We start from the raw sequence: 24,833 nt of genomic DNA, 5'->3' as shown, positions 1-24,833 counted from the left end.
TGTGTGTGTGTGTGTGTGTGTGTGTGTGTGTGTGTGTGAATACAGGCAGTATAGCCCTGACTGTGGCTCTTTGTTTTTTTTCTATAGATCATTAAGATGCAAGCTTTATTAATATTCAGATCAAACCATTAATATTCGCAGAGTGTTTCTGCTCTCCTTGTGTCGTCAGCTCACCTGGGACTGGGGAGGGCAGAGGAGGAAGAATGGAGGCGTGAGGAAGGGGCAGATGGGAAGAGGGGGCAAAAAGAGGAGTTTACAGGGTAAATCAAGGAGGAGAAATACAAGATGATTGTCGAAGAGGAGAAAGGTGAAGCAGCGGTGATGACTGCATGTGACTTAGGAGGGAAGGGAAGCAGAAAGTACAGTGGAGGTGGTGGAGGTCCTGCAAAGGGTTGGGTGTATTGTGATGGACAATCTGGCCGTGCGGGGCTGTGGGGCGGGTTTGGAAGGTTGGGGTGTTTGGAGGCTCTACCACTGGGACCGTGAGGTGAGAGGGGTGAGGGATTTTAGAGGAGAGATTGGAAGCTTTGGGGTTTTGCTTGTGGAGTAATTGGGCCAATGGGAGGCTAACCATAAACACGCACACACACCAGCACTCATATATTTAAAAAAACACACACACACGTCAATAGCACTTTGTTACACTTCTATATTTAAGAAAATCACAGCTATTCACAGTCATGCATGTGAATACATATTTTGATTTTATCAAGGCAAATAATAGCTGCAGAGGTACTCACCAATCACGGATCTGTGCAAACCACTTATACACGTATGCATGCAAAACATTAATGCTTTTACTCAGAAAACATAAAGATGTGCACACCTTTTGGGGGCTTCATTTAATTGTTTGAATCAGTCGCAATGTCTTACGCTTGTTTGTGAAATACCGAAGCAGCAAATCATCACAATTAAGATGCAAAAATGGAAGACAGTGGCTTTATTTATGGTTGAGAAACAAACAATTAATTATCGAGTGTTGTCAGTTCGTTTAATCAATTATTGACTAATTCTTTCACCTCTACTCACATTTATGTGAATACGCGCCCTTTATTATCTCTTGTATGCATACATGTACCCCCCTCACGCACACATTAATACACACAGCAGGCACTCCAGTCAGTTACAGATACACTCAGGCATGCACAAAAGCGGACAGCAAATTAAAGTGGTAATTACTTTTAAGCCCAGAAAGGTGAAGGATTGTATGGCAGGGAGCAATGGGTCACTGTTGAATAGAGAATAGCGATGCAGGCAGACAGTGTGAGAGGCAGATATGCAACTCAATGAAATATGGAGGAGCATATTCAACAAAAAGGAGAAATGGCTCCTTAATGGCCACATGCCCTCAAAGAATTATTGTCTGATAGATTTGGAATATTATCTACTCTGTGGCAGTTATCTTCAAACACCCTTTTATGCCTTTTATGCGCTGCTGTATAGGGAAGGGGAAAAATGCAACCTAATGGTGTCATTTTGGTCTAATAAACACCAGTAAACTGTTGTTTATGTGCTCAATTGTAGGACTTCCACTTTAACAGTTGCTACTTGAATGTCATGAAGAAACTACCTCTTAATTACTTAGAACAAGACTTGGAATGTTATAATTTTGCTTTAACAGTTATGATCAGTAGCAGAAGGTGACTATTATCCAAAAAATCTAAGATTATTTATCTGGTGCATTTTGTTGATTAATCATTAAAGATCACACAATTAGTCATTGTCTGCACATTTAGATACGGTATGTTGAAATTCATTGTTTATATGGTTGGTTTATTTTTGGAAGTTTTCAGCAGAACAGCTTCATTTTCATTCAGCGCACAGACGCAGTGTGTTTTTGCTGCCAGTTTCGCTGTGTTTACTTTCTACGGAAACAGAAAGTAGGGTGTGTTAGGTCAGGGGACACGTTATAAATCTCATCTGTCTTTAACATAAAACCGCCACAGGTTTTCTTCCCATTGTTTGTGACCTAAGCTTAAATAGCAGCCATAAGTTCTCTTTTTGTAAAGTAAAGTAAATAGTCGTCACCTATGATCCCCGAACAGAAGATGTTTTTTTATTTCCCAATAAATTTCAGCTGCATCTCATGTCAGAGTTTTTACGCCAAGTCAGATTTTGGGTTAAGAACGAGCGTTTATGCTTTTAGTCTTTTCTGTAGCCTCACTTTCCTTCCTTTCCTGCTTCAAATAAGGAATAAGCAATAAGTAAATGTGAATATAGTGTACTTAATTATAAGTTTACTCCTCCCACTAGTTAAAATAAACAAACTTATTTAGTAGTTAGAGTTACCTTTGCAGGTAAAAAATGTGGCAACAGAAAATATACTCACCAGTCACTTCATTAGGTACACTTGTTCAACTGTTTGTTAACTCAAATGTCTAATCAGCCAATCACATGGCAGGAGCTCAATACAGTCACTGAGTATCAGAATAGGGAAGAATAGTGGCTTTCTGTGACACTTCAGAGCAAAGCGTGTAATAGACACGCCAGTCCATTGTGTCTATTTCACGCTTTGTCTCTCCAAAACGTGAAATGGACATGCATGCAGAAGTTACAGCAGGAGGAGAGAATATATTTAAAGGGAAGAAGTCTCTAGTGAGCAAGGAAGGTAAGAAGTACATTCCAGAAATGATAAAGCTAGGCAGCTAATATGGATTTACATGTAAATGTGTCAGTAATGTCCGTTTAAGCGCTTTCCCGTGATTATTTTCATATTGGCCTGAAATAAAATATCTCAGCAGCTTACTGCTACATACTGAAACTGGTAAAGTGTCAAATGGACACAGTGGACCAGCATGCCTATTACACACTGTGTCATGATACTGTGGTTGTTGGGGTCAGATGGGCAGGTCTGAGTATTTCAGAAACTGCTGATATACTGGGACTTTTCCTGCACAACAGTCTCTAAGGTTGATAGGGAACGGTCTGAAAAAGAGAAAATATCCAATGAGCAGCAGTTCTCCAGCTGAAAGTGCCTCGTTGATGTCCAAGATCACAGGACAAAGACCTCCGACATCAATGTGAAGCCAGAATGTTTCAAGCTGAAGGGAAGGCAACAGTAACTTAGATTGCCACTTGTTAAACCGAGCAGGCCTTTGGCATTACATGTTTACAGTCCCGATCAAAAGTTTAAGACCACTTGAAAAATCATATTTTGCATGACTGGATCTTAACGAGATTCCAAATAGAACTTCAACGTGCAGCAAGAAGAAATGAGAGTGAGAAAAAACATTTTTTTGAGCATCCAATTTATTGCAGTTATTTTTCAAATGGTCTAAAACTTTTGATCAGGACATTTTGAAAGAGAGAGATATTGACATTTTGCTTGGTTGGTGCTGCTGTTGTTAGGTTAGTTCTTAGCTGGACTGCAGCATGTGACAGTTAAAAGCTGCACTTTATCTGTTAGCAGTGGCTCATAGTGAAAGCACCCATGCATTTTACTCCTTGTTTATATCCCTCCATCTATTTTCTTAACACGTTAATTTCACCTTCCTCTCTCTCTCTACCTCACTCTGTTGTTGTGACTGCTGTCCCTCCTTCTGGACTTCTCCACAGTGGGTGCTAGCAGCAGCAGCCGCCTGTAAATGTGAGGCCTGGTTACTGGTTGGTGCTGGTACTACTACAGCTAACACGCCGGTTAATTTGACATGTTTTGCTCTATCTAGTTTTTAGTTTTAGTTTTTTAGCTCCATTTTTTCACCACTTCTTCCACATTAAACTTCCACAAGTTGCATCTGTGCACCTAAGGTATAGGATGTAATGAAAATGAAAGAATGGGCTGCTGTCAGTGTTTGTACGGCCAGTGTGAACTTTGTTATAATAATGGGGGATAGTTTCTTGCTACACTTAGGATCTTTTAGTACCAAAAGTGTTTCATGCAAGTTCCACAACCTTCCTGGTGCTTTATTGCGCACAGCAAAAACAACAGTTTTTCGTGATTTTTAAAAAAGCTTGGTCTTTTAATGCATGTGGTATATTTTTAGCCCCCCTTACAAGATATTTCCTTTATCACTAACCTGTCTGCACTGCTTTCCTGAAAGGGCAGTTTACTGTCACTACATCGAACTTACCACAGCCGATAGCATGTGTAGACAGGCGGAGAAACAAGGTCAGACATGGGTGTGACTGTCTTGTTGACTGCTACAGTCATTACACGCTATACCACTTGCATGTGAAGGCCCACACTTACAGAAACACACTGAGTAAGGATTTTTTCCCCCATTTTTAGTCTTATTTATTCACCTGATTTAATTACATTTCTCATTCAGCAGGCCGTGTTAATTCTCCAGCTGCAGGTTGTGGTTTATCTTATTTCCAGGAGCACCCTGATTTGTGCAGGGAACACCTGTAATGCTGCTCTGCGAGGCAAGCCTCTGGTGCTAAACTCAGCCTGTGAGGGCTCACTGTCACAAACACAGACACACACACACACACAGTCAGATATTCCCCTCAACTCTCCTTCAAGGACGCCTGGGGAAGACTTGGAGGACAAAATCACACACTCCCTCTACCAGCATCTCAGACGCGCCGCACTTCTAATGCAGACAGAAAACCTCCTCCAAAGAGACTAGGCACACACAGCTCTCTCCCGCGCAGACACACACTTAATCTTACACACACTCAGAGTTGTAGATACACCAATAGTCTGAAAGGCCTTGCCACCTTTCCATCCATAGGAAAAGCAGGACAGTTTAGTATGTGCCATTTTTCTTTCTTTTACTAATTCTTGCGCTTTCTTGCTCTCAGCTGTTTCAAGATGTTGTGTGTGAGTGTGTGTCTGTGTTTGCATGTGTGTGTGTGAGGTAGAGGGGGCTCTCTGGGACTCTTTGACGACCTCATTCACTCCCTTCTTCCCCCCACCCTGTCCGCGCCACAGTCGACATGCCCAACAATGAGGTTGGGGCGGTGGGGGGAGTCAGACAAAAACCACTGAATGCGTCTTCATTTGCCGGAACTTTTCACACGTCTTTTCCCTTTTGTCGCCGGCCACCAGTTCACTACTGTGCTGCGAGCCACTCGGCCAGTTTCCGCTGGCGAGACAGCCAACCAAAGCAGCACTTATCCTCCTCCCTCCTCTCTCTCTGTCAAACCCCCCCCCCCTTTCCACAATGTTAAGCCCATTTTTAGCTTGACATAATCTGAAATGGTACTTAACTGAATTTATGTCTACCTCAGTGCATTAACTTCTGCTATTTCCTCTTTTATGTTGCTGTTTTTTGCAGCGGGTGCAGCGACAGAGGGAGCGGGAGGGAGGGAGAGATTTGAAACTCAGACCACGGAGTAGACAGCCTATCAGTATTCAGTAGAGAAAGTGAGTGATGGAGGGAGAGAGACGGAGGGAGAGGGAGAGGGAGAGAGAGAGAGAAAAAAGAAGGAGGAGGGGGTGATGTATCAATATTCTGAGTAGTGTTTGAGGGCAAGGGGAACGAATAGAGGAGAGGGGACGGGGGAGGAGGGAGGGAGGGAGATTGGTGGGAGAGAGAGTGCTTGAGTGAGTCTCTGAGTGTGATTATTTGTTCAGGTATATGTTTGCATCTTTGATTGAATGTGTTTTTGTCTCTCTCTGTGTGTAGATTTGTTAGTCTTAGCATGCATGGACTATGGACAGTAGCTGTATGTAACTAAGTGCCCTCAGTTGCAATTTTTGGACGTTGTACTTTTAAAAAAAAAAAGTATTTCTATTCTACGTGTCATCAAAGGTGTTATTTAATTCAGAGTAGAAGGCAGCAGGCTTTTGCTGACTGGCTAAATATTTCAAATCTTTGTGAGAATCTGTTCAAATCAGTTATATGTCTATGGCAGCTGTGATTGGTCAACTCTGGAGAACAGACGAGGACTATACTCATGACAGCCCAGTCCATTAAAAGTGGGGGCTGTAATGCTCAACTTGACCTCTCGATATCCTTGTTTGTTATGTTTGCGTCTTTAAACAATAATGTAAAAACATATTTTAAACAAACTCGTTTAGCTCCGAGCTCTTCATCTGAGTGTCAGGCTTTGCAGAAACCAGTGCTTTTGAACATCATTTCCCTCTTTTGTCTGTGTTGAATTACCAAATTCAAACTCTAAAGATAGTAACACTGCGTCTTGAGCTATACATTTATGTTGAGCCAAAGCCTGATTTGCAACAGTCAGATAACAGCAGGATGTTTCTGTTTGGTAAATAGTACATCCCTGAGAACGTGAGTTAAAAGGGAGTTTTTCCTTCCCAGTGTCGCCAAGTGCTTGCTCAAAAGGAGTTGTTTGATTGTTGGTGTTTTCTATGGATGATTGTAGGCAAGAGATCAAAAATTATAGCGGACATAATTACACATTGTTCTTGTCTGCACCTGTCTCTGTCCACAACCGAGCAAAAGACAAGAAAAGAAGAGGTCTGTGATGTGCTTATGTCTCCTCAGCACGAAAGTAGAAAAAATAGCATTGAAAACCTTTCAGAGAAGTTGAAAGCCCGGGGATTAGATACATTCACCTCTTTATTTGAAATTTTGTCTGTCTTTAGTTTGGAAATCCAACCTTACATCATTATATATATATATATATATATATATATATATATATATATATATATATATATATATAATTTTTTTTTTTTTTTTTTTTTTTTTTTTTTTATTTTTTTTTTTTTTTGTTAAATGACATCAGAAACAGCAGTATGCGACATTACGTGATGGCAGAGCTTCAGTTCATCCTTTGTCTTTTTTTTTTTTTTTTTTTAATAAATAGGACAGGGGGAATGAATGAGAGAAAGAGGGGGAGAGAAAGAAAGAAAACCAAAGGGGAGAAGAGACGGTGAGAAGGGGGGGGAAGAGAGAGAAAAAAAAAAAGAACTCCTGGGTCACCTGTATGGAGAAAAAAAAAAACAAACAAAAAAAACAAACAGAGGAGACAGCAAACAACAAAGAGCAACATAATAATAGAGAAAACAAAGCACCATCACAATAAACTAGCTAGTCATAGATATCAATATTTACTAAATAATAAACGATATTGTGCAGCACGCAAGATAGACAGCGCACAGTGTGCTTTGAGGCAGCAGCCAAGAAAGCTTTAGTCCGCGTCTGTGAATACCCATGTGTGCATACCTGTGTGGATCAGCATGCTTGCATTCCAAAGGTTTCTCCATGTAATGATCTGCTAGGGAGTGTGGGGGGGCCACAGCCCCGTCCTCCAGGGTCATTATATATATAACAGAAAGTAAGGTTTTAGAGGTATTAGGGTAGAGTATAACTGATACCCTTTTAAAATAGGCCTACTTCCGTCTTCATTTGCCTTTGCACAATGCCTGTAATGATCATGTTTACCTCAAAATTTGACCAAACTTTTGGCATGATTGGCAACCCGTCAAGATGGTTCAATTAGTCCGCCTTTTTTATTTGTTTATTTTAATTTAATCATTCATTTTGCAGACAGGTGATGATTCTTATCCCTACTTTTATTTTTTCATGTCTATTTAAGTGCTATTTATGACACTATGTTTGCACTGAAGCACCGCAGCAATTTCCTAATGTTGTAAACCTGCTCAACATTTGGCAATAAACCCCTTTCTGATTCTGATTTTGTTATTAAATGGGATATGCCAAAAACAAGCAGTCGATAGTCTTGTAGTGAAGTAATATTGGGATAAGCTTCCTAATATAATTCTAATTCAAATCTTGCTTTTTTAAACTTTTTTTTACACTTTAGAGTGAAATTAATAAATGATCATTGGTTCTTTTGTGATTATCACAGCTTTTAGAGTTTAAAAGGGTCCAGAAACTTTTATATTTCTGAAGTTCTGCAAGTAAGAGTGCCTGCAAGAGACATATTTAATGACATCTTACTCTGTGTTAGTAGAGTAAGATGTGATTAAATATGTAGTGTTGCAAAATCAGTTTTACCCCGGTTTGTTTTATTCCTCGAAGCTTCCAGAGACGGCACTGGACTCAGTAGTCATTTCACAAAACCTTTATTCATCTTTATTCATCTTCATTTAAGCGTGCATCTTCTAGAAGGGAAGACGAGGCCGGTGTCCCTCTGCAAAATCTTCACCCCTTTGTTAGTTACAGCCAGCTTTATAGAAGCGACCCCATCATAAAACCCCCATGGTGTGCTGCAAACTCTGTGTGTCTGTGTGTATGCACGAGCACGTGAGTGCCTGTGTGTGCGCGTACGCGTATGCCTATGTGAGTGCACGTGAGTGAATGTATGTGCGTACCTGTGTGTATGTGTGAGTGCACGTGAGTGAGTGTGCGTGTGGATGTGTGAGTGTAACAGTTTAAGCGCTGTGTGTGTGTGTGTGTGTGTGTCTGCGTACGTGACTTCCTGGGGGTCATAAAAGTAACCTCACCCAAGCTACACCAAATTCCTTTAGACCACATACAAAACAGAGTTAACATATTACAAATATTGAGACCACCACTCTGCATCCACTGGGTCGTTGGCCTCTTGTTGTCTTACATTTACAGATCAGGTGGAGAGTCTCCTGCGAACCTACTTCTAAGTTATAACAATTAGGAGTTTTTATTAAAGGTACAAGCATCAGCAACCCCCAACTGTAGCTTCCTGACTCCTTTTATTTATGACACCAGACCCCAGTGTCCATAAATTCCTTTCTCTCTAAACAATTACACACACTCTCAGGCCACAGCTAAACCAAACTGAAACACAGACCAATCCTTCCTTATTACTGTGATCTAAACAAATTTAACACATTACATTCTAATAATTATTTTTTTGTACTCACTGTAGTTTATGCTTTCCAGTATGCTTTCAAGGTAAATACTTTGAACTTAGCAGCTCATTTGTGCATTAGTTTGTGAACTTTATGGAGGTTTACAAAATGTAAGGTCTAAGTCATCATCCCTGAGCCTAACCTTAACCCTATGCTATTACAATATTAATTCTTTGGGTTTTTTTTAATTGTTCTCCAAAGTCTTGTTAATCAGAAAACAAAAAAAGTAATCATTCCAACATGCATAAAAACTATTCTTTCCAAAAAACATCCTTTTTTGCTTTTCTCCACAACAGTGTTATGGTTCTGCTAGTCACTGAAGGTGACTTGCCTAAAATAACCTCAGTTAATCACAGTGTGAAGTAAAGGATATGAGGTTTATGTCTTAAAAGACAAAGCGAAAGTAGATAACATAGTTACAGATGATGAATAGCAGGATCAGGAAAGCGTGTCGTTTCTGTTCGTGTCTTTCTTTTAACAAGTCAAACTTTTAAACACAACTTTGATCTTTCGCTAACCTTAGCCAAGGTAGCTCTTATCTTAAAAAATAGTGATGTCACGCTTGTGGCAGCTTTGATTGATTAGGACCTAAGCTGTTTGTTTTCCGTGATTTTAGAGATGGAAAAAATTGAAAGCTGAACACGTCAAAAGTAAACATCAGAAAAATGTTTAGTTTAGTGTAAAACAGTGAAATATTGGAGAAAATTACTTACAATTTCTGGGGTACTACTTATTGTTCAGCTGAGGATAGTTTATGTGTGTGTGTGTGTGTTTGTGTATGTACAGGACGGGGAGTCATTACAATATGTTTGGATGTGATGGAATCTCCCACTTGTTTTAGTCATCCTCTCTCCATCTCTTTCCGTCTCTCTTTCCCTCTTTTACTCTGGCTGCTAATCAGCATTTGAAAGGCAGCTTTGACAGTGAGAAAGAAAGTGAGGGGGGCACATGGAGGTGGGGATAAACGAAAGCATGAGACACAGCGAGTTAGGGGGGGAGAGCCAGCCAGAGAGAGACTGAGGCGAGGGGCTGTACAAGCATGCCTTTTATATTTACTAGTGACTGAGAGAGAGAGAGAGAGAGAGAGAGAGAGAGAGAGAGGGAGGGAGAGAAAGGGAGCAGCTGAAGGCAGAGACAACTGGTGTGCACGGCTTTCCCAAGAGGAAATGAAAAGAAAGAAGCTCAGCAAGGAGAATGAATGAGTGAGCGGGAGAGAGGAAGGGTGGGAGGGAGCATGCTGGCTGGAGAGAGAGTGAGTGAGAGAGAGAGAAAGAGATTCTCACACTGGCTGTGTCCTAATCCGAGTCCATCTCAAAGAAGCAGCGGAGCAGAGTGTTAGTGAAGTGAGTCTGAGAGCCGAGGAGAGCTACATCAGCTAGCTCACTCCACTTCGCACAAACACACACAGACACACGTTCTCCCTCTCCTTCTCGCGCTCGCGCTCTCGCTCTCTCCCTCTTTCACAAACACACACACACACTCTCCGTGCAACGGGAGTCCACGATGTGTCCGGCTGCACGGCCACGGCTTTTGTGAAAGTGAGGGGATTGCCGCTGCCCCTGTCCCAGCCCCCTTGGCTCACACACTCAGTGTTTGCCTGCCGTGTTTAAGCTCGAGGTGCTGGTGGAGGTGTGGAGGGAGGGGGCACTGCCAGGGCAAAGCAGGGGCACCAAAAGGGAGGAGGAGGAGAAGAAGAAGACGAAGAAGAGAAGGAGGAAGAAGAAGGAGACAAAGTGGATCAGGTCGACAGCGGTGGATTGAATGTTGGAAATGCCCGTCAGGTGAGTAGATAATGGACCTAACAACTTACAGTCAGAATGAATACACATGCATGACCACACACACACACACACACACACACACACTGATCACATTGTAAAGTTCTGTGACTAGAAGGAATAACTGTGTCTCCTTTTATTTAATAATTTGGTTTAAAATGACTGAATTTTGATCTGTTTGTTTGGTGTTTGCTATGATTTTTAAATGATTTGTACAAGATTAAATTTTATCAAACTTTTATTGTATTTTGTTAAATCTACTTCAAAAGTACTTTTCCACCCCTTTAGATGAAAGATAAGCTTGGTAGCCATGGTGATAACATTTGTAGCCAGTCTCGTTTAGGATGGGCGATAAATGTTTTAGTTGATTTCATTTATATTGCTAAATTAGTCCATCATCAGTGTGGTTGTTATTACAAAGATAGAAAAAGGACACATTGGTAAAACTGACCGTATCCTTTCAACCTTTTTTACTGGAGTCTGTTTGTACTGTGTCAGCTTGTTTAAATCTATTTAGTTAGAGAAAAGAAAAACACAGAAATATGCTTTTTTTTTTTAAAGTCTAACTTTATAACATTTATTATGAATAATATTAATACACATCAAGCATACCGCTTCCCAACAAACTTCTTCATCAGTTCAGTTAAGCTGGCAGGCATTTTCACTCCAATCTTCATTTTTTCAGATAAGCCGAATAATTACGCATGTTTATGTTTTGTGCTGAGTGCACCTCTTTGCAGATTTCCTGTGCTTGAGTGTGTTTGCGCGCGTGTGTGTGCGTGCCATTTGAGATATGGAGGCACAGAGTGAACGGCTGCCTGCCCGTCTCCACCTGCAGAGGCAGAATTGGTCACAGTTTACTGGCTTGGTAACATTCGCTGCCTTCAGGGTGTTTGCAGCAGGTGGTCCAAATTGGCAGAATGACTGTGACAAACGCACGGTGTTCACTGCTGCTGTAAAGTAAATAACAAACTATCACAGAGTGTTTTCGTTTTGTTTTTTTTTTCTTTTTTCATAATTTTTTTTTCTGTTATTGTGCTCAGAGGCTTGTCACTGGAAGAAAAAGTCAGATTACCAGAATAGAAAAATGCGCATTTATGAGTATGTGCGTCGACGGGCAAGTGCAAAAATGGGATTTATTTGATTTCCTGCCAGATTCAGTTTGTAAGTCTGCACTCCTCCATATGCGGATATTTGCCTTGAGTGCTTATTTTGTATACTCTCCTTCAGCATCACTCTGAAATCAGTGGCATGTGTTTGTTATAAATTCTGCTCCGTCTCGTACGCCACCTAAAGCATCATTTGCAGCCACACCTGCTGAGATTGCAGGTGCTGCAGATAAAATCCAACCAAATAAGTACGTTCAGTGCAGACTTCCTCACTCGGGTGTCAAAATGTTACCAGCAGTTAGAAAAAAAAAAAGTTACCGTCCACACTGGTGTAATTTTTCAGTTTTTCCCCCCACTTTTAAAAAATCGGCATTAGATGAGTAAAGACTGGATCAGAACACTGACATGAAGCAGGGTCAGGCCGAGTCATTGCATGAGCACGGTACAGTTTATACCCCGACCCACTGAGCCACCAAGCTTCCCCATCCGTTTCACTTCTTGCGTGTGCGGGACGCTTTGGTCCTGACCTACCTTCGGGCCTTTTTTATTAGTCCCAGATGCAGGTTTCTTCTTCGGCTTTTGCATTCAGGGAGCTGCAGTTTATGCCAAAGGGCAACTGTGTGACAGAAGCTGACTCGGATTACTGTGTGAAAGTGGAAATGTTGGTAAGAGCCCTGTTTGAAGACTGCAGAAAAAAGAAACAGGGAAATGTGATAAAGGCTGCTCTGAGATCACCTCTTTTTCAGCTCATCAAAGATCAGGGCTGGCGTGCATTTCTGATGTTTTTCTTTGTTCGCTTTGCATAAACGATGATCACACGAGTGGATAAAATTGCTCATTTCAGAAGCGCAACAGCAGGTAGGCATTTTAGGAATTTATCTTGGTTAGTAGACAGAGGCATGCAGCCACTTTTTTTGACTCATTGACAAGTTCTCAGGTAGACAGACACCTCGCCTCGCCTCTTCCTTCCTCTTTCTATTCCTCTCTTGATATTTTTCTCTCTCTCTGTTGCTCTCTTCCACACACAGACACACACCAACGTGGTCAGTGTGTGGCGTGTTGACAGACAGCCGCTCACACACTTCCAGCTCCCGTCGTGCGTGCGTGCCAGTGTATGTGTGAAGAGCGTTGACAGACAGTGTGTGGGTCTGTGACAGAGGGTGTCAGCGCAGTGTCAGAGAGATGTGTTTAGTGTCACACTCTGCTGACCTGATCTCCGGTCGGACTGTCCACTCCGGCCCCGCTGTGGCTCCTTACATAACCCCTGCTGTCATTCACACACCAGCCTGAAGGGATCCACCACTCTTTTGTGCGCAAACACTCGCAGACACAGTTATTTAGTGATATGCACACAATGTATGGATGTCCACGTTTGCAGACACTTTCCCTCTAGATGGAATACCAGATCAGGTGTGGGCTTCAGAGCGTAAATCCTCACTCTTTCGTGTCTTTTTCTTTACAATCTCTACTTTATAGTTTAAGTAGAACTTACGCAAAATATATCTGGAAATGTACACAAAAAAAAAAAACGCATCTGTGTGGAAATATAGCATGAGCCCGGCGGGTATCCTGGTTCACCCAAGTGTACTGCCAGACACCTACACATCTTGTTCAACGGTGCTCTGAACTCTGACATTTGCACCATGCTAATTGATGTGTCTATATTAGCATGTGGACTTCTCTGTGCTGGTGTGCAGAGCTAGAGTGTGCTTTCAAGTCCTGGTTTGAGCACACACATTGCTGTTTGTGTGTGTGTGTTGGAGAGATTGAGTGACCCTGTGTGCTGTTCTCTGGCCTGTGGTTATTTGGAGGTCAGTGCTGATGTGGTCTCTGCCTGCGGGAGTGGATTTACCATCTTCAGCCGTATAGAGAGCTGCATCCACTTGCCTGACTCTTCCACAGCGAGAGGGAGAAGTTTCTGCCTTCTCTCTCCCTTTTGGTGTTCGCTCACTATTAGCTTAGATTTTGGGAGCGCTTGAAAAAAATAGGAAACGCTGCAATATGTGGGAATGTTATCAGTATTCCCCTTACATGTGAGCACACTGACATTCTTTTTAGAAAAAGTATTTGAAGTCTCACTTTTCACCTCAAGCCTTCCCTAGCATTAATGTTGGAGCATTTAACCCCAGAATAGACTGCATTTATTATTTAACCTTGTGCTCGGGGGTTTCTGTTTGAAGCATATAAATCATAAAGGTCAAAGATGGTTAACTTAATGATGGACGGAACATTTTAACTAACTTACTTAATGCAATTTTTTTACTGCATTTTCCCCTCAGCCATATCCATGTTTTAATGTTTTGTACTCCTGTTAATACTTTGTAGTTGCTCTGGTGCACTATTTAAATATCTAGTGTATTAAATTGGAACTGAAATATTATTCCTGCCATATGCAGACTACTTTTACCAACAGGGAAGCCTAACCCTAGAACTTGTTTTTCTCCTACTGTAGGACTAAAGTATTTGAAACATAACATACTTTCATGCACTATTTGGATTATCTTGTATATGTGGTTGCTTCTATAGCAATATGACTGTAGACCTTCGGACTCAGCAGACGGCGGGTCTTTTTCATTAATTGAATTACTAAGAAAGGGATTGCATTCAGTTCGTATGATGAAAAAATAAATAAATCTGCAGAGCAATCTGCAGGGGATACATCATTTTTGCTGTAAATATGGTTTTCTGTGTAATAGTAGCTTCAGCTTCATATTTGATACAGTGCAGGTGCAGTCAAGCACTCCTTTTGTGTACACTTGGGGCCAAGTCAGACGGTAATTATGACAGGCATGGATTGGATTCTGTGTATCTCCACACCGGTTAGGAGTGGACATCAAAGAGCGCTCACCAAAGCCTTCTGCAATAAAAGAGGAGAAAGACAAAGATATTGATTAGGGTGAACATTAGTAAATCTCTTTCTCTCTCCTTTTTTTTCCATCTTTTTCTTTATTTGTCTATCATTTCACTACTACTCTCCCTCTCTCTCTGACTGTCTGATTTGCCTCTATCTGCCTCTACGTATGCTCTCTCCATCCCCCCATGCCTTCCCCATCCACCCCCTCTCCCTCTCCAATCATTTATTTATTGCTGATCTCTTTATTCTGTATTCGTTCAGTTTAGGGACAGTCCACGCTGTGTACGATGGTGTTTCACTCTCACGAACACACGGTGCCGTTATTATCATTCCTTTACACCCGTTCCAAACACTTTTTCTTCCTCCTCATCAACGCAGAGATACCTGGGGGCGGGCGGGGTCACACTGGTCCAATCTAAGGCCATATTGATTCCATTAGATAATTAATGATCCAGCCAAGGGCCAGGGAGGAGCAAAGGAGAGGTTATAGGAGAGGGATGTGTGGTGAGGATGATGGGAGAGGCAAAATTGGTGGATGGGTGTGTGTGTGTGAGGGAGGGGTAGCTGCAGACGCCAAGGCCCTTGAGAGTTGGAGAGAACCTTGGGTTGGGAATCATCCAGAGTCGTCAAGGTCAATTGGAGCCGGAGCTCCGATACGGAAGCAGAATGCTGAGCGAGAGAGGAGGGAGAGAGATCTTCATGTCCAGAAGCCGCCGATTGATCAGCAGCTGAAAAATTGTACATTAAAAAGTCTTTTGACTTCCAAATCCTGAGGTCCAACCAGGGCCGTAATGCATGATAAGTAGTTTTCAGCCCTCCAACCAGAATACCAAACTTCATCTCCCCAGACACTCCAGACACTCATTTACAACTACTCAACAACATGAAAGGCAAGATAGAAAACTAGCTGCATCAAATATTCTGTTCATGTTATTTCCAACCGTGTTTTCTACATCTTCCATGATATTGAACGTTCTCGATTTGATCAAATTTTATTCACAGGAATGCTTCATCACTGTTGTGCTGTGTATATACTTTACTTTTACCTTTAGACTTGGATGAATGAAGAACAGAGGAGAGCTGTCAAGAAAGCATTATCAGTTAAATTTTGATTGCACTGAAAACTGAACTGCATATGTCTTAAATGGGCCTTGAATGTTAAAACCTTTTTTTTTGTATTTAAGTGGGGGAAGCTTTTATTCAGCTGTGGGCATGAAAACGGAGGAGATCGAGAGGTTGAAAGACAACACCAGGCTTTTTACAGCTTTACAAAAATAACTTGTGAGCACATGGCAGATGAGAGCTGTCATCTTTCAGAATTTTCCATCATTTGTAAATTACAGGAATAGCAGCAGAGAGAGCAGGAAAGCAGCAGTAAAGACTCTCACTCTGAGCCGAAATAAAATAATTGCACTTAAGTAAGGTAATTAACACAAATAAAATAGTTTTTCGGTGCACCGCCTGAACACTCTGGGTTACACTCCCACTTTCCCACTGACTCTTGTCTCCTTATAAACACAGGGAGGTCCAAAGGTTTCAAAGGGAGGGTCTCACACACACTAACGTCCTCGCAGCCCAGCTAGGGAGGGAGCCCAGAGTGTGACTTTGATTGTTTGCGAAGGTCACCATTATTCTGCTGTACAGAGCAAACAATTCTTCTAAAATAATTCTTTGCTGTGTTGTTAATGTATACAACCCTTAAAGCAACATTTTACATATTTTTTAATCCCCAAAATTTGTGAAAAATCCTCTGAAACTGTTGTTTTTATTGTAAACTATAAATCGCACAGGCTCGGTCCTGCTCTTCCCCTTTTTACATGAGTGCAGTGTGCATGTAGTCTCTAGTGGGCAATGAGAACTCCTCTGCCTCCACATTGGCAGTCTTGGCCAGCCTCTGTATTGGGCCCCAGGGGTTGGGGAGATGAGGCATAAAACAACCATGTCTCTACCTAGGGGAGCTGGTGGCATGGCAGTGGAGCTATTGTCTGTCGGCGTGCTGTTTGACTTAAATGTGTTCATTTGCCTGATGCCCCTGACTCCCCGTGGGGAGGGGCGGCCCGGGGAAAGGAGGGGCACGCTAACGAACCTCTGACAGCTGGAGGCCCTAATTAAACGTCCCTGCTGAAAATAAACAGAGCAGGAGCCAAGCAAGCAGCCAGAGAGAAGCGCACTGCAAACAGCGGCTGTGAGCGCTCGCCGCAGTGCCCTCCTCTTCTGTTGCTGCTGAGGCTGAGCCAAGAGTGCACGGCTCTATAGGGTAGGGGTCTCAAACGCACACACTCAGGCTGGCACACATGCACCACACTTATGAATATGGAGCACTGCAGCAACATTGTGAACACCTGCGGTCACACTTGATACAAGTTGATCTCTACAGCTGTGGGCACAGTATTTTATTTTTTTATTTTTTTTATTTTTGTTACTTCCAGTGCTCTCAGAAGTTACACTTTTCTTTTTCATAAATTTCCCACTGTGCCATGACAGAATAAGTTGACTCGCTTCTCTCGAGTGGGGTTGTTTCACACTCTCCGCCTAGATGACACTTCTGACATTCAGAAGCCTGTTGTGCTGCTAGCTAGCTGGAGCATTAGCAGTCAAAGTGGCGGGGTCTATTTGGGTGAGTGCATTAATGGGCCGACCAACCAGCGACAAGGTTATGAGGCTGATTGAATAAATACTGTGGAGGTCCCTGTCCATTACGCCCCTGTGTGTCTGCCCAGATAGAGAGAGAGACAGAGATGGAGAGATAGTTTGAGACAGAAAGATGAAAGGAGAGATTAGATAAGCACAGATAGGGTCAATTAAGAGATAAACATACAGGTATAGGTTGAAGAGAGGCTTCCGCCTGTGTGCGTGGTGAAAAATTGAGAGTAAATTGCTTCCTGTCTGTGTCTCCTTTTGATCTCTTTGTCCTACTGTACACAGCCCAATTTGGCATGTAGTGCATTTATCCTGGCGAGGTGGAGAAGGTGACAAAGGTGAAGTTGTTAGACAGAGGTGCAATGCCCTCTGCTCGACCCTGTCTTCTCTCCAGCAGACTCTTGGAAAAGACTGTCAATGTTGCAGGCTGGTAACTTTAGTATCTATCTATATATATATATATATATATATATATATATATATATATACACACACACACACATACACACATACACACACACATACTGTAGGTTACCTATGTTGGAGTAAAGCCCGAGCCTTAAAACTTAAGGCTAGGAATATTCTGCCAATTCGAATACCCAGGGAAGATGTTGAATCTGGAAAATTAACCAAACTCATTAAATTTGCAGCTTTATTGCTTTCCTGCTGATTTAAATTTACTTAACAGGCAATCAATTTGTAGGCAAATTGTCTGGATTTCACATAAAAGAACTCTGAAGAGCTAGAGCATTTAACATTAGGAGTGCACTAATGTATGAACAGCACCAGTTTATTCTTCCATGTCTTTAATAAATACAGATAAGATTGCCCTTCTCTGCTTCATCTTGGACTGCAGTAACAATCTGCAGGTATAAAAGTTCATAAATTATAGCCACAGTCAGGTGGTCAGTCCCCAGTTTGATCCAGCTTGAAATATTTCAGCTGCAGTTACATGGATTTTGATGTAAAGCATTCATAGTGGAGGATAAAGCGTGCTGATTCTAGCGATCTCCTTACTTTTCCTTTACTGTTACTGCATGCTTTTTGTACATGCATTGCATAATTGTGAACAAAATATTCCCTGCTAGAACTACCTCTTCAGTTCCTTTGGATTACTGACCTCAGAGCATGTTCGAAATAGAAGTTTTACATTTCTGCTTCACTGTTGCGGCCTAAATACAGAGTAAAACTATTAAAGTTGATGACCCACTCTTCCCTTTCAACAACTATTCCGCCTTTGTTGAACTGATTATTGACTCCACTGCCTTTGAACTCTGTCCAAATGCATTAAATGTTGGCTCTTTTTGCCCAGATTTGCAAAATGATATCTGCCAAACCTGCCGAGCTTCTGCTGACCCCTCTTAGCCAAGGTCAGCATAGCCATGCTCAAACTCGAGACATAATCCATTTTCTTTTGCCCTGGCACAGCTCTACTGACATGATTGTGCTGACCCAGCCAGGCCAAAGAAAGAGGAAGTGAGAGAGTGAGAGGCAGAACGAAAGAGAGAGAGGGCATCTCAGGCCCAAGGGCATGACACTGGGGTGCTCGGGGCCACACCAGCCCTTTAAATGTCAACACAGCACAGAGGGGAGGGAAACTGGTGAGGAGCGGCGCTCTGTTTGAGGACAGGAAAGAATATTGGCAAGTGATTTTTTTACTGCAGGAGGGTGTTAGAAGCTGGCACAACGCAGCAAAAGATCTGGGATGGGCGGGGTGTTTTGTCTTCAGACATATTCGGTTTAAACGCGAGTCACACACAGGTTTGAATATTCTCTCTGGGATGAAGGGAGACATTTTGAGATCTGTGATTTTCAGAGTAAGTGTGACTTCAAAGGAGGGTTAGTGTTTTGTCTTATGTCTGTTATCTTGGGAGCAGCCACTGACCTTTATGTAGGGAAGTACACACGGTACCTAATTACTCTGCCTCAATCTCTTTCTTCCCTTCTTTTAAATTAATCACTCTTGCCTTCAGTAAGATATCACAAGATGGGATCAATTTTCACCCAAGCTTTTGGATGCAAATTATAGTCAAAAGTCAAATTAAAAGTGTTGAATGGAAACTGTAAAAAGAGATAAAGTGTCATTGTTTTCTTAAAATTAAAAGCAGGTTTAAGAGTTTTTCTAGTGTTTCTTTAAAAAAAGGGGGATTAAACCATCAATTTTGATGGAAACAACCCAAAAATGCCATGCGTCTTCCTGCCTGTAGTTCCTGATTTATATTGCGGCTTTCATTGGCAGTTCTTGATAGTATCGTTCTTGGCTCTTTTTTCTCACCCCCATTTGTCTCTTTGTCACTTCTCTCCTTTCTTTTTGTGAATCTCCAGGTCTGAGTCCATCACGTCCTCAGCCAATCGAAGCCTTCGTTAACAGCGGCGTGGGCACGTGATTGGAGGAAGGATGGCAACCATGCCATTTGTTAGTGAGGGGAAATGTGTGAGTGTGGAGTGGGATTTCCTGCAAGGACTACTGGCCAAGCCTCCCACCCTGCCCTGGTGAGACATCTCACACACACACACAAACACATGCACACACACAGGCTGAAACTGTATAAGCCTACGTGCATGCCCATGAATTAATCTCTGCAAGATGGAATACATGCATTAACACCCTTGCACTCACTGACAGTCTGAAGAAGCTTTTCTTTTCTTTTTTTTTATCAACGAAACATTATCCAGAAACATACGCTTTTCTCCTTAGTGCTACATATCACCTGTATTGTTGTTCACCTGCCAATCCTGTCAGAGTTGCGAGTCCCCCACCCTTAGTGGGAGATTAAGTAAATTTGGCTGGAATTATTAATGGGAAGTAATTTACAGGCGGATATAAAAACTAAGCAGAATCAATGTGTGTGTATTGATTGTTCTCAGTGGCCGGGGTCGAGGCAGTATAATAATGAGATGTTACACAGGCTGGCAGCATGAGTCCACACATACACACACACACACACACACACACACACACTGATTTCACTTATTAGAACCTAACAGGGAGAAATGCAACAGCTGTGTCAGCTGATTAAGATACAAGCATATGTAAGCACAATATGCGCACGTCTTTCCTTTGTTCTTTTCTTCTGTCGCACGTGTATGCGCGCACACTCACTCACTCACACACCACCCGGTGGTCTGTCTACGGATGAAAATCAACAACACAGACACGAGGGAGAATGGCTGGTTCTCCTCTCTCTCTCTCTGTGTCTCTAACACACACATACACACACTTTATCCCAGCGCAGCACCGACACAAATTGTGAAGTGGCTGTGACAACATAATTCCACCACTCAGGCCCCATTGAGGAGAGTCAATACCCAATCACAGAGACAGGCTACCTGAGCCCCGGCCCCCCTCTGTCACTCTGCCCCTCCCTCGCCTATTGATCCCTCAATCATGGCTTCAGCTCACTAGCCCGGGACCAGATGAGAGGGGGAGCTGGGGCGGGGGAGGAGAGGGTGAGAGGAGAGGGTGAGAGCGAGGGAGAGTAAGAAAAAATAGGCAGTGAGAAATTGTGTGTATGTGTTCACATATGGATTTTGGAGCAAATGGCATTATTAGGACTCTGCCCGATAAAAGAAGCGAGTTTGTCTGTAATTACCAGGCCAATCTGCGAGAGATGGGTCAGAATGGAGATTGTTTCACTTGAATTGCAGGAGCCATTCCCATTATGTGTATTTATGAAATGAGTTTTTCAGACTGATGCTGAGGTCATTTTTACAGAGCACGAATCAATCAACAGGTGGTCAGCAAATGGCCATTAAGCGATAGCCCATCAGTTTTTCTTGTCTTACGTCGCGCTGATTCAGATTTGTGAGCCCCTCTGATCCTTTCTCCCTGTGTTTATCTGTTCCTTCATTTTACTTCTGTCTTTTACCCTCTGCACCACTTTCGCCCTTGTCCCGTTCGTCCTCATACCGACTTCTTGTCCACATCTCAGTCTCCAGAACCTGCGTAAAGAGAAATCTCGCAATGCGGCTCGTTCTCGGCGGGGGAAGGAGAACTTCGAGTTCTTTGAGCTGGCCAAGATGCTGCCACTGCCCGGGGCCATCACAAGCCAACTGGACAAAGCTTCGGTCATCCGGTTGACCATCAGCTACCTGCACATGCGGACCTTTGCCAGTCAGGGGGACCCACCCTGGAGCCCTCTGCTGGAGGGAGACAGCAACTGCAGCAAAGGTGAGCAAGAAACAAGCAATCACATGAAAAGAAAAGTTTTTGTGACTGAGATATTACAAAGAAGATGACGAAGAAAATTTAGGTTTTATGTTTTCAACTAAAAGAAATATGTACAATGATCTAAACCTTCTAAATGTGGGTTTTACATTGAAAATGAAGCAAATTCTGGTGCACCATTTTTAAAAATGTAACTTAAAAACAACTTTTTATGTTTATTTGACTTTAACATCAAATGTAGCAGTAGTGTGTTTGCATTAAGATATCGTATTTGTCCCAGACTGAATGAGTTTTAGAGCTGTAGACTCAGTACTTTTCCTTTTTCTCTTCTTACCAAAGTTAACATTTTCTCAGAGCCTGGGATGGGATTGGAAAAGTATTATGCTTTCCAGCTGAGTAACAAAATGCCCTAGTAGTGACATACTAGTGAATAATTGCCTAAAATATGATAATCTAGATAACACATTTTTAAGGCCTTTTTGAGGGTCTTGTCCTTGAATTAAAATTTTATTTTAAAAAAACATCCTGGTAACAGAAAATATCTCTATGACTGGTTAAGTGTTGACACTTTTTCTGGGTATGTCACGAGTAGGTTGTTGTTATCTGTTCACAAAATTCAACCTTGACAAAAGCAATGTGCAAATATGCAGGATTAAATTAAACACGCATATGTGGAACACTTTCAGCCAATGATTCCTACATTTCAGCCAATATGAAAATTATATAGCAGAGATAAATATGCTGCTTTGTTCCCAAAGGACGCAAACCACTAAAATTCATATTTCGACTCACTTCTCTGTTTCAATCAGAAGCAGACCTCAGCTGTCTGTTCTGCCTACGTACTCCTACCCACAGTGACACCCCACGCCACAAAAATTCAGTTCGGACTGGGGTATTGATCCAGCCTCCTATTAACAATAGTAATTACTGCCACTGTCTATGCGTGCAAACAAGCTCATGCGTTTTCTTTTTTCCCCCTGTAACACACATGCAAATAATCATACAAGTATTTTACATAGACAAGAGTGAGTATGAATAAAATCTATGTTTTTTGTGTGTGTAGGCACATAAATATTACTCATATTATAGACAAAACTCCAAAAACATGTTTTCCTTATGTGGAAAAAAAGCAAAGTCCCTATAATAGTCATTTTAAAGTGAAGACCCATTTAAGGGGGAGGTCAGGTTCAGGTTTCAGGTTGTGATTAGATGAGTAGTAGCAGTAGTGGTTAAGCTCAGATCAAGACTCCAGGTAATTATTGTAAGTCAAATTGATGTCCTCTTAAGTTAGGGACACGCAACTGTGTGTTTGCGTGTGTCTGTGAGTGTGTGTCTATTAGGAGGGAGAAAGAGAAGGAGAGGGGGTAGATAATAAAAAAGAGGGAGGAAACTATTGGTGCAATTTGTAATTACTGAAATTAACTATATAACGAGGACAGTGTAATTATATAGCCTGTATAATTGCTACTATTACTGAGGGGAAATGATGCAGCTACAGTGCAAATAGACGTGTGTGTGTGTGTGTCCGCCTTTGTGCCTGTTCCTGGTAAATTTGGGGAAATGTGAACAAAAAAAACCTGTCGTATTAACAGCATGTTTCTGTGAGACTGCATGTGGTGTGCTTTACCCACATTATGCACTGCATTTCCTGATGGGGTGAGTACCAGTAATGCTACCAGTGCGGTCTGAGTGTGACGTTATAGTAAAAAATACCAAACCAGTTCTTTTCCCAGTATCCTTTGGGGGCATCATAGAAATTTTTACACATTAAGGTCAGTGTGGTTTTCCGTGGTTCCATGGTGTAGTTTGTTAACACCTTCGCCTTACTTGTGAAAGACACAACCGCAGCCTCAGGGTGTTAAGAGCTAGCCTGCTGCTAACGTCGGTCATAAGTCTCGATAAATGGGATGGTTATATCAGGAAAGGCATCTGGTGTCAAAATCTGTGCCAGATCAAACATGTGGATCCATCTACTGTGACCCCGTGGGAAAAGAGGGAGAAGCTGAAAGTATCTTTAAGGTCAATGCGGTCTTCATCTGGAACATCGCTCACCACATGAAAACACTCATGTAATGTCTTCTTTTTTGCTCGGAGACTTAAGGTGTAGCGTTAAAGATGGATTCCATTATGAAAGAATTAAGATATAAGCATCAATGGGAAGTTTTATATAAACAAATCACCCACAGGCTAATATTGTAGGTCCCACAGGAAGATGGAAACAGGACCTGTACATGACCTGAGACCTCAGATGTTGTCAGTGGATCCCTTTGGGTCTGTGGGTTGAGGATTGTGCTTGTATCTGTTGGTGTGCTAAAAGGTTGGGAACTGGGCAGCTTGGAAGATGAGTCATTCCCTCGGTTTCAAACCCTTCTTGATCAGCTTGACTTCCAACAATGTTTAGGTGTTGGTAGGTGTAAAACATCCACATGAATGCCAAAATCCAAGGCCTCACTGCGAGCGATATCGAGTGTAGAGGTGTCGAGCCAAATATGGGAGCTTGGAAGCAAAACGACTTAACAAAATCAAGCTTTTAATGCTGTATCAAGTTCAGAAATAAATTCCTCGGGCGCCAGCAGCCTTCTACACACGGCAAGGGGAAAACCACTTGGCTGCACATGAGGAACCCACTCTGGGAACAAAACAAACAAGGGCAAGCAGGATTGTTTATACACAGAATGCTGACAGGGAAATGACAGAGTGGAAGGTAATGAGGCACAGGTGAAAGTAATCACACACAGGTGAAGACAGGAAACAAAACGAACACAGGATGCAAACCTGCCTTTCAAAGTAAAACAGAAAATAACCAAAAGAGACTGATAGAGATATGAATACTAACACTTAAGAAGATGTACAAGACAAGAAAACGCAAAGTGACCAGAGCGTGAAGATAGAAACGAGACAGAAGAAGGCACAAATGGAAACATGGGGGTGATGATTACTACAACAGCTACTACAAGTAACACACAAAACGTGGATAGAACACAGGATATTTCAACACTGAATTCTTACCAGAAGCCAAACATAAAAACCACCAGAGACACAATAACATCACAAACTGTAGGCCATCATATAATCGTCAGTGAAGCTAAACTGAGGCTTACAGTATACGGAGACTAACAAAGAAATCAAAACAGCTTAAAAAGGTGTTAAGCACTGCAAAAATGTTATGTAACTCATGTTATGTTATGTTATGAAACTCAAAAGTAAAACAACGATATACCAGATTTAAAGTCAACATGCAAATAAAATAAGTTACTGATGTATACATGGCCATAAAGGAAAATGAGTATTCACGAGATAGCTGAATTAGAAAAAAAATTAACTTCTAATATGGTCTAAGTACATTTTTGTCATAGTTGTAGCTTTCAAATTGCCAGTGCTTGTGTGATACAAACCCTACAATAATCCAGAGGAAACCCCAACAATCAGACGACCCTCTAAATGTAAGCACTTGGCGACAGTGGGAAGGAAGAACTCCCTTTTAACATGAAGAAACCTCCAGTAGAACCAGGCTGTACATACAGACAAGTTGCACATGGTGACTTCTGGGCCCTAAGGGGCAATGTAGGACGGC

General features: G+C 42.0%; 1 protein-coding gene across 6 annotated transcripts in view; it reads left to right on the top strand.

Annotated features, from left to right (window-relative positions):
* Positions 1-24,833, top strand: part of npas1 (neuronal PAS domain protein 1) — a 68,434-nt gene that overhangs the window by 21,215 nt on the left and 22,386 nt on the right. For 4 of the 6 annotated variants that reach the window (XM_085379392.1, XM_085379394.1, XM_085379393.1 and 1 more), the window contains 3 exons: positions 10,322-10,491; positions 19,417-19,584; positions 21,024-21,262. In XM_085379392.1, the coding sequence (XP_085235518.1) occupies positions 19,490-19,584; positions 21,024-21,262 (334 nt within the window). In that variant the 5' untranslated portion in view covers positions 10,322-10,491; positions 19,417-19,489. Of the gene's footprint in view, positions 1-6,623; positions 10,492-19,416; positions 19,585-21,023; positions 21,263-24,833 lie in introns of those variants that run through there. The other 2 variants (XM_085379396.1, XM_085379391.1) reach the window with 2 other exon arrangements.

The sequence above is a fragment of the Rhamphochromis longiceps genome, linkage group LG14 (genome assembly GCF_057381845.1).
Source record: "Rhamphochromis longiceps isolate RC_006_pf linkage group LG14, R_longiceps_female_GT1.1, whole genome shotgun sequence".
Classification (NCBI taxonomy): Eukaryota; Metazoa; Chordata; class Actinopteri; order Cichliformes; family Cichlidae; genus Rhamphochromis; species Rhamphochromis longiceps.
The sequence above is the reverse complement of the archived record's forward strand: the minus strand, read 5'-3'. Positions and strand labels throughout refer to the sequence as shown.